The following is a 10,479-nucleotide window of genomic DNA, read 5'->3' on the forward strand; positions in this document are numbered from 1 at the left end:
ATGTTTCTATATATCTGCTAACCTTGCTTATGGCTAAGGAGGGCCCAGCCTGGAAGCCCAGTTAGGGGGGATTTGGGGTGCTTAATTTGTGCCCTGGGTATACCCCTGGAACTATAGCGGGTGACGTGTAATACCGGCGCAATGTTTCTATATATCTGTAACCTTGTTATGGTGGCTAAGGGGCCCAGCCTGAAGGCGCCAGTTAGGCTGGGATTTTGGGTGCTGTATTTGTTGCCCTGGGTACCCATGGAAACTATAGCAGGGTGGTGACTGTTCCCCAATGTTTCTATTATCTGTAACCTTGTTATGGGCTAAGGGGCCCAGCCTGAAGGCCAGTTAGGGGGGATTTGGGGTGAGTCTTATTTGTGCCCTGGGTCTACCCTGGAACTATAGCGGGGTGACTGTTACCACCAATGTTTCTATATATCATTAACACTGTGTTTGTGGGCTAAGTGGGCCCAGTCTGAAGGCCGTTAGGGGGATTGGGGTGAAGGTTTATTGTTGTGCCCTGGTACCCCTGGAAACTATAGCGGGTGTGACTGTTACCGCCAATGTTTCTATATATCTGTAACCTTGTTATGGCTATGGGGGCCCGAGCCTGAGAAGGCCAGTTAGGGGGGATTTGGGTGAGTGCTTATTGTGCCCTGGGTACCTCTGAACTATAGCGGGGTGACTGTTACCTCCAATGTTTCTATAGTATCTGTAACCTTGTTTTATGGGCTAAGGGGGCCCAGCCTGGAAGGCCAGTTAGGGGGGGATTTGGGGGAGTGCTTATTTGTTGCCCTGGGTACCCCTGGAACTATAGCGGGGTGACTGTTACCCCAATGTTTGCTATATATCGTTAACCCTGTTATGGGCTAGCGGGCACAGCCTGAAGGCCAGTTAGGGGGGATTGGTTGGGCTGTATTTGTGCCCTGGGTACCCCTGAACTATAGCGGGTGTGCTGTTACCCAAGTTTTGATATATCTGTAACCTTGTTATGGGCTTAGGGGACCCAGCCTGAAGGCCAGTTAGGGGGGATTTGGGGTGCTTATTTGTGCCCTGGGTACCCTGAACTATAGCGGCGGGTGACTGTTACCCAATGTTCTATATATCTGTAACCTCTTATGGGCTAAGGGGGCCAGCCTGAAGGCCAGTTAGGGGGAGATTTGGGTAGTGGCTTAATTTGTGCCCTGGAACCCTGGAAACTATAGCGGGGCTGACTGTTACAGCCAATGTTTCTATAATATCTGTAACCTTGTTATGGGCTAAGGGGGCCCAGCCTGAAGGCAGTTAGGGGGGATTTGGGTGCTTATTTGTGCCCTGGTACCCCTGGAACTATAGCGGAGGTGTACTGTTTACCGCGCATGTTTCTATAATCTGCATAACCCTGTTATGGGCTAAGGGGCCCAGCCTGAAGGCCAGTTAGGGGGGGTTGGGGTGCTTATTTGTGCCCTAGGGTACCCCTGGAACTATAGCGGGGTGACTGTTACCTGCCAATGTTTCTATATATCTGTAACCCTGTGTTATGGGCCTAAGGGGGCCCAGCCTGAAGGCCAGTTAGGGGGGATTTGGGGTGCTTATTTGTGCCTGGTACCCCTGGAACTATAGGGCGGGGTGACTGTTACCCAATGTTTCTATATATCTGTAAACCTTGGTTATGGGCTAAGGGGGCCCAGCCTGAAGGCCAGTTAGGGGGGATTTGGGTGAGGTGCTTATTTGTGCCCTGGCGTACCCCTGGAACTATAGCGGGGTGGACTGTTACCCCAATAGTTTCTATATATCTGTAAACCTGTTATGGGCTAAAGGGGGCCCAGCCTGAAGGCAGTTAGGGGGATTTGGTCTAAGCACTGTATATAGCGTGCTTATATTGTGCCCTGGTACCCCTGGAACTATAGCGGATGACTGTTACCCTATGTTTTCTATATATCTGTAACCTTGTTATGGGCTAAGGGGCCTCAGCCTGAAGGCCAGTTTAGGGGGGATTTGGGTGAGTGCTTATTTGTGCCCTGGGTACCCCTGGAACATAGCGGGTGACTGTTACCCACAGTTTCTATATACTGTAACTTGTTTGCTATAAAGGGGCGCCAGCTGAAGGCCAGTTAAGCGGTGGGATTTGGGCGTGAAGTGCTTATTTGTGTCCTGCTGGGTACCCCTGGAACTATAGCCGGGCGTGGGACTGTCTACCCATGATCCATTGTTCTCTATATATCTGTTACTTGTTATTGGCTATGAGGGCGCCCAGCCTGAAGGCAGTTCAGGGGGCGGATTTGGGCGTGAGTGCTTATTGTGCCCTGGGTACCCATGGAACTATAGCGTGTGGACTGTTTACCCCAATGTTTCTTATATCTGTAACCTTGTTATGGCTAAGGGGGCCCAGCCCTGAAGGCCAGTTAGGGGGATTGGGTGAGTGCTTATTGTGCCCTGGCGTACCCCTGAACTATAGCCAGGGCTGATGTGTACCCCAATTGTTTCTCATATATCTGGTAACCTTGTTATAGGGCTAAGGGGCCCAGCCTGAATGGGCAGGTAGAGTTAGGGGGGATTTGGGGTGAGTGCTTATTTGTGCCCCTGGTACCCAACTCAAGGAAGCTAACATGCGGGACTGTTAGGTCCGCCTATTCCTCTATTGAGGTGGGTGCAGTATTTGACAGAGGGATGCAGGTGGTGGATGAGCCCAATGTGAGCCATTCCCGCAGCGTATGTTCCATATGGCAGTGGGGGGCTTGGGCACACAGCAGGGGAGGGTCTAACACTGACTGGTACCAGACTGGCAGAGCGAAGGGCACAGCCCAAACAAGTGGGCACAGTGAGGTCCCTGCAACCCCAGATTGTGTCAGTACAGGAATACTAAGGAGGGTTTGTAGGCCATGAACCCACTAGCCCCCGAGCAGAATGTTCCACTGTAGGTACGGGGGCCGGGATGCACCAGTAACTGAGGATATGAGCAGAATGTTAACACTGCGTTGTACGCGCAGTTCTTGTTCGCCTTCGTTTGCAGATTGCAAATTAGGATTCACCCAAATCTTTCACAAAGGATTCGGGTTCGTCGAATCCCAAATAGTGGATTTGTGCATCCCTAATGGGGGCAGTCACATGTCCCACTATGGGAGAGTTTTATTGTCGGGTCCATTTTGTCCGGGTGTATTTATTCGGAACCCTTTAGTGATCCCGGTACTTATCTCCTTGTGGTGAGTTTCCCTCCCGTGGAATCGGTCCTGCGCTGTGCCAACATTTCCCCCAACATTGCATTGCAACGCCTAGGGTGAAGCCAGCGGGAAGAACTACAGCTCCCAGCATCCCTGCGTAAGGAGGAGTAACTGGCAGCTGCTGGGGGAATACTGGGCCGGATATGGTGGTGTATGTGTGGGACACTTGCCAAACCTGGCCCCCCCACATTAACCCTGTTGTAACTCAGTACCGATATAGAAAAGGCAGTTTCAGGCTGAATCGGTAACAACCAAAGGATACTGCTTCATGACTTCCTTGTAGTTGACCGTGTCCCTGATATCTGTAACAGAAAGGAGAGAGTTAATGGGTACCCCTGAGTGCAGGATACAGGGGTGCAGCCTTACTCCCCAGAGCAGGCTCACTCAACGAGGCACAACAGGGACTAAAACCACAATGAGCATAATAAGCTGGCACAGTGCCAGAGTAGGTGGAGGCGCGGGGAGTGGTGGGCACCGCGGGGAGTGGCGCAGGGAGTAGCTAGGCACGGCAGGGGAAGCGGCACGGCAGGGAGCGGCGCAGGGAGTAGCAGGCACGCAGGGAGCGGCGCAGGGAGTAGCAGGCACGGCAGGGAGCGGCGCAGGGAGTAGCGGGCACAGCAGGGAGCGGCGCAGGAGTAGCGAGCACAGCAGGGAGCGGCGCAGGGAGTAGTATGTACCTATATTGGCAGGAAATGGGATCTCATGCACGGCAGGATCCAAGTTGATCACATACGGAGGGGGAATTCTTCCCATGGAGATAGGCAGCGAGTCTCTGCAGGGGAAACAAGGGGTTCCTTTAGTACGACCGCGGAACCAGGGAACCCCCACACTCTCCCCCCATACCATCCACTCACAGACTCACCCTCCCCTATACAACCCACTCATAGACTCACCCCTCCCCTATACAACCCACTCACAGACTCACCCCTCCCCTATACAACCCACTCACAAGACTCACCCCCCCAATACCATATCCACTCACAGACTCACCCCTCCCCTATACAAGCACTCACAGACTCCCCCCCCCCCATACCATCCCCCACAGACTCCCCCCCCCCCATTCCATCCACTCATAGACTCACCCCTCCCTATACAACCCACTCACAGGTGTGTATAGCATGGGTAAAGGTTATAGGGGTGGTATAGGCGTGGTAGGGGTATAGTAGTGGGTATAGTTAGTGGTGTATAAGGCGTGGGTAAGGGTATAGGGTGGGTATAGACTGGGTAGGGGTATAGGGTGGTATAGTAGTGGTATAGGTGTGGTAGGTATAGGGGTGGGTAGGGATAGGTAAGTGGGTAAGGTTGTGGAGGTAGGGGTATAGAGGGTGAGGTATTAGGCGTGGTAGGTATAGGGGGGGTATAGACGTGGGTAGGGTATTGGGGTGGGTATAGTAGTGGGTATAGGTGTGGGTAGGGGTTAGGGCGTGGGTAGGGGTAGAGCTGGGCGGTATGACCAGGAAATTTATATCACACGTATTTTTCATAATTATATGGTGTCACTGTATTTGACGGTATTTTTTTTCCATGCATGATTAGGGGTTAACCCATTTCCTAATAAATAGAGAATAATTACTGCAGTATTGGAAAATCAGAGTCAGGCAAGCGAAGGGTCGGCAAACAGAAAGTGGTAAAGTATAGGGGTAGGCTTATGTTTCCCAGGCAAGGCCGCACACAACATGGCACAGGAGGAGGCGTTGATAGGTGTGGATGAAACTAATTAGATATTTCTGTTTATGCTGAAATGTTACCCCCTGCCCCCCTCCTACCTGTTGTAGCAAATGCATTGTGTAGGTTAATCTCATCTAGGTGTGTATTGTGTGTAGCCAGCCGGCTCTGTCTGGCCCTCCCCATGTAATTGCCCCTATTGTGAGGGCACACAGAGCCAGACCCCATAGTGACACAATACACATAGTTACCCCTTGTGAGAGCAGTGTCTCTGTCTAGTAAATGCAATAGACTAAACTGGGCATGCTCACTAGGTGGCTTCCCATAGGCCCAAGTGGGATAGCTATGATTGGCCCCCTCTGGAAGCTGCCTTTGGGTTGGCAGAAGGAGCCAAATCCTGTTTTGGTTTTACGACAGGGGGCTGCTCCCTTTCTGGCTACAAAGGTGGCTGCCAAGAGTTCCAAGAGCCTTTTGTCTGGGGTGTAACCTTAGCTACGGCAGGACCCCTCCCTGTGTTCCCTGGAATCTACCTTAGCTGCGGCAAGAAGATTCCCCCCAACTGTGGTGTATTTGCCCTATTCCTAAGGAAGCAAGAGTGCAGGGCTGGCTACCACCGCTTAAACTGGCTTAATGGGAACCTGCTGATGGCACTTGCCATTATCTCCATAAACGCCTCATCCTGTGATACCAGCAACTTTTGCTCTTCTGGGCCGCTGCCCTATGTCTGGGAACTCACGGCCCTGAGGGTGTGACATGGATAGGGGTATAGGGGTAGGTATAGGGGTGGGTATCGGGGTGGATAGGGGTATAGTAGTGGGTATAGGGGTAGGTATAGGGGTGGATAGGGGTAGGTATAGGGTGGATAGGGTATAGTAGTGGTATAGAGTAGGTATAGGGGTGGATAGGGGTATAGTAGTGGGTATAGGGTGGTAGGGGTTATAGTAGTGGGTATAGGGGTGGGTATAGGAGTAGGTATAGGGTGGATAGGGGTATAATAGTGGGTATAGGGGTATAGTAGTGGGTATAGGGGTGGATAGGGGTATAGTAGTGGGTATAGGGGTGGATAGGGGTATAGTAGTGGGTATAGGGGTGGGTAGGGTATAGTAGTGGGTATAGGGGTGGGTAGGGTATAGTAGTGGTATAGGGGTGGATAGGGGTATAAGTAGTGGGTATAGGGGTGGGTAGGGTATAGTAGTGGGTATAGGGGTGGGTAGGGGTATAGTAGTGGTATAGGAGTAGGTATAGGGTGGATAGGGTATAGTAGTGGGTATAGGGGTGGATAGGGGTATAGTAGTGGGTATAGTAGTGGTATAGGGGTGGTAGGGTATAGTATGGGTATAGGGGTATAGTAGTGGGTATAGGGGGGGATTAGGGGTATAGTAGTGGGTATAGGGGTGGGTAGGGGTATAGTAGTGGGTATAGGGGTGGGTAGGGTATAGTAGTGGATTAGGGGTATAGTAGTGTGGTATAGGGGTGGTAGGGGTATAGTAGTGGGTATAGGGATGGGTAGGGTATAGTAGTAGGTATAGGGGTTGGGTAGGGGATAGTAGTGGGTATAGGGGTGGGTAGGGGTATAGTAGTGGTATAGGGTGGGTAGGGTATAGTAGTGGGTATAGGTGGGTAGGGATAGTATGGGTTAGGGGTGGTAGGGGTATAGTGTGGGTATAGGGGTGGGTAGGGGTATATAGTGGGTATAGGGGTGGGTAGGGGTATAGTAGTGGTATAGGGGTGGGTAGGGGTATAGTAGTAGGGTATAGGGTGGTAGGGGGAAGTAGTGGGTATAGGGGTGGGTAGGGGTATAGTAGTGGGTATAGGGGTGGGTAGGGTATAGTAGTGGATAGGGGGGGTAGGGGTATAGTAGTGGTATAGGGGTGGGTAGGGTATAGTAGTGGGTATAGGGGTGGGTAGGGGTATAGTAGTGGGTATAGGGGGTAGGGGTATAGTAGTGGGTTAATAGGGAGTGGGTAGGGGTATAGTAGTGGGTATAGGGTGGGTAGGGGTATAGAGTGGGTAGGGTATAGGTAGTGGGTAGGGGTTATAGTAGTGGGTATAGGGGTGGGTAGGGTTAGTAGTGGTATTAGGGTAGTGGGTATAAGTAGTGGTATAGGGTGGGTAGGGGTATAGTAGTGGTATAGGGGTGGGTAGGGTATAGTAGTGGGAGGTATAGTAGTGGGTAGGGGTATAGTAGTGGTATAGGGGTGGGTAGGGGTATAGTAGTGGGTAGGGGTATAGTAGTGGGTAGGGGTATAGTAGTGGGTATAGGGGTGGGTAGGGGTATAGTAGTGGGTATAGGGGTGGATAGGGGTATAGTAGTGGGTAGGGGTATAGTAGTGGGTAGGGGTATAGTAGTGGGTATAGGGGTGGGTAGGGGTATAGTAGTGGGTATAGGGTGGGTAGGGGTATAGTAGTAGGTATAGGGGTGGGTAGGGGTATAGTAGTGGGTAGGGGTATAGTAGTGGGTATAGGGGTGGGTAGGGGTATAGTAGTAGGTATAGGGGTGGGTAGGGGTATAGTAGTGGGTATAGGGGTAGGTATAGGGGTAGTAGTATTGGGGTAGGTATAGGGGTAGGAGTATTGGGGTAGGTATAGGTGCCGGTACCTGTACGAAGGTAGTTTTACCGGACCCGGCCATTCCCAGGACTATGAGGCACAGAGCCCCGCTCCCCTCGGCCCCGGCCATGGTTGCGGGATGCGGACAGTCCGTAGCGGCTCTTCAGCCAATCACAGCGTCACTCACACAGAGCCATGCTGCGCAACCACCTCCGAGTACCAGCGAGTTGTGACTAAACCGCCCCAGGAAGTAGCTCAGAGACACTTCCGCTTTCCGGAAACCTTGACAACCGTGTGCGCCCGGCGCTGATTGGTTGTTCATTTTCCCGCCAACTGCCGTGAGTGACAGTAACGTGACTCTGTTTTACTCAAACTCGATTTTACTTTAGCGGCGGGAAATTGGAACGTACTTCCCTGATCCTTCGCCTGGCAGTGGCCAACAATGGGTTAACCCCCCTGTCACCTGACCATCAGTAACACGTTCTCAATGAATTTGGCTCCCCGCCCCCAGGCACCCCTCTCATCTTCTGGCACTCTGGCTCCTCCCCTCCCCCTGTGTGTGTGTGTGTGTGTGTGTGTGTGTGTGTGTGTGTGTGTGTTGGGGGGGGGGGGGGGCAGTGTGTGGTGTCTGTTGGGGGGGGGCAGTGTGTGTGTTGGGGGGGCAGTGTGTGTGTGTTGGGGGGCAGTGGTGGTGTGGTGTGTTGAGGGGGGCCAGTGTGTGTGTGTTGGGGGGGGCAGTGTGTGTGTGTTGGGGGGGCAGTGTGTGTGTGTGTGTTGGGGGGGGCCCAGTGTGTGTGTGTGTTGGGGGGGGCCAGTGTGGTGTGTGTTGGGGGGGGGGCAGTGTGTGTTGTGTGTGTTGGGGGGGGCAGTGTGTTGTTGGAGGGGTCCAGTGTGTGTTGTGTTGGGGGGGGGGGCAGTGTGTGTGTGTGTGTTGGGGGGCAGTGTGTGGTGTTGGGGGGGGCAGTGTGTGTGTGTGTGTTGGGGGGCCCAGTGTGTGTGTGTGTTGGGGGGGGGCCAGTGTGTGTGTGTGTTGGGGGGGGGCCAGTGGTGTGTGTGTGGGGGGGCAGTAGTGTGTGTGTTGTTGGGGGGGGGGGGCAGTGTGTGTGTGGGGGCCAGTGTGTGTGTTGGGGGGGGCAGTGTGTGTGTGTGTTGGAGGGGGGCAGTGTGTGTGCTGGGGGTGCCAGTGTGTGTGTTGGGGGGGGGCAGTGTGTGTGTGTGGGGGGCCAGTGTGTGTGTGTGTTGGGGGGGGGGGCCAGTGTTGTGTGGGGGGGCCAGTGTGTGTGGTGTGTTGGGGGGGGCAGTGTGTGTGGTGGGGGGGGCCAGTGTGTGTGTGTGTTGGGGGGGGGGGGCAGTGTGTGTTGGGGGGGGGCCAGTGTGTGTGTGTGTGTTGGGGGGGGGGGGCAGTGTGTGTGTTGTTGGGGGGGGCCAGTGTGGTGTGTGTGTTGGGGGGGCCAGTGTAGTGTGTGTTGGGGGGGGCAGTGTGTGTTGGAGGGGTCCAGTGTGTGTGTGGTTGGGGGGGGGGCCAGTGTTGTGTGTAGTGTTGGGGGGGCCAGTGTGTGTGTGTGTGTTGGGGGGGCAGTTGTGTGTGTTGGGGGGGGCCAGTGTGTGTGTGTGTGTGTTGGGGGGGCCAGTGTGTGTGTGTGTTGGGGGGGCAGTGTGGTTGTTGGAGGGTCCAGTGTGTGTGGTTGGGGGGGGGCCAGTGGTGGTGTGTGTTTGGGGGGCCAGTGTGGTGTGTGTGTGTGTGTTGGGGGGCAGTGTGGTGTGTGTTGGGGGGGCCAGTGTGTGTGTGTGTGGTTGGGGGCAGTGTGTGTGTGGGGGCCAGTGTGTGTGTGTGTTGGGGGCCAGTTGTTGTTTGTGTTTGGGGGCAGTGTGTGTTGGAGGGTCCAGTGTTGTGTGTTGGGGGGGGGCGGCCAGTGTTGTGTGTGTGGGGCAGTGTGTGTTGTGTGTTGGGGCAGTGTGTGTGTTGGGAGGGCCAGTGTGTGTGTGTGTTGTTGGGGGGGCAGTGTGTGTGTTGTTGGGGGGGCAGTGTGTGTGTGGGGGGGCATGTGTGTGTGTGTGGGGGGGCAGTGTGTTGTGTGTGTGTTGGGGGGGCAGGTGGTGTGTGTGGTGGGGGGCAGTGTGTGTGGGGGCAATAAGCTGTTTAGCTGTATATCCATTTGAGGGGGCAGATAAGCTGTTTAGCCCTGTATCCATTTGAGGGGCAGATAAGCTGTTTAGCCTGTATCCATTTGAGGGGCAGATAAGCTGTTTAGCTGTATATCCATTTGAGGGGCAGTAAAGCTGTTTAGCTGTATATCCATTTGAGGGGCAGATAAGCTGTTTAGCTGTGTATCCATTTAGGCCAGATAAGCTGTAGATACCATTGAGGGGCAGATAAGCTGTTTAGCTGTATATCCATTTGAGGGGGCAGATAAGCTGTTTAGCTGTATATCCATTTGAGGGGGCAGATAAGCTGTTTAGCTGTGTATCCATTTGAGGGGGCAGATAAGCTGTTTAGCTGTGTATCCATTTGAGGGGGCAGATAAGCTGTTTAGCTGTATCCATTTGAGGGGGCAATAAGCTGTTTAGCTGTTACCATTGAGGGGCAAGATAAGCTGTTTAGCTGTGTATCCATTGAGGGGCAAAACGTTTAGCTGTCTGTATCCCATTTGAGGGGCAGATAAGCTGTTTAGCCGTATATCCATTGAGGGGCAGATAAGCTGTTTAGCCCTGTATCCATTTAGACGGGGGCAGATAAGCTGTTTAGCTGTGTATCCATTTGAGGGGCAGTAAGCTGTATAGCTGTATATCATTTGAGGGGCAGATAAGCTGTTTAGCTGTATATCACTTGAGGGGCAGATAAGCTGTTTAGCTGTATATCCATTTGGGGGCAGATAAGCTGTTTTAGCGTTATATCCTTTGAGGGGGCAGATAAGCTGTTTAGCTGTGTATCCATTTGAGGGGGCAGATAAGCTGTTTAGCCCTGTATCCATTTGAGGGGGCAGATAAGCTGTTTAGCTGTATATCCATTTGAGGGGGCAGATAAGCTGTTTAGCTGTATATCCATTTGAGGGGGCAGATAAGCTGTTTAGCTGTG

At 53.2% G+C, this 10,479-nt stretch overlaps 1 protein-coding gene across 1 annotated transcript in view; it reads right to left on the minus strand.

The window, feature by feature from the left end:
• The window catches only part of gpn1 (GPN-loop GTPase 1), a 58,816-nt gene extending 51,210 nt beyond the window's left edge, over window positions 1-7,606 (minus strand). Inside the window, 1 exon segment of the mRNA NM_001102775.1 lies at window positions 7,453-7,606. Within this exon segment, the coding sequence (NP_001096245.1) occupies window positions 7,453-7,533 (81 nt within the window). The 5' untranslated portion in view covers window positions 7,534-7,606.
• Between the last annotated feature and the right edge of the window lie 2,873 nt (window positions 7,607-10,479).

Source organism: Xenopus tropicalis, chromosome 5 (assembly GCF_000004195.4).
Source record: "Xenopus tropicalis strain Nigerian chromosome 5, UCB_Xtro_10.0, whole genome shotgun sequence".
Taxonomy (NCBI): Eukaryota; Metazoa; Chordata; class Amphibia; order Anura; family Pipidae; genus Xenopus; species Xenopus tropicalis.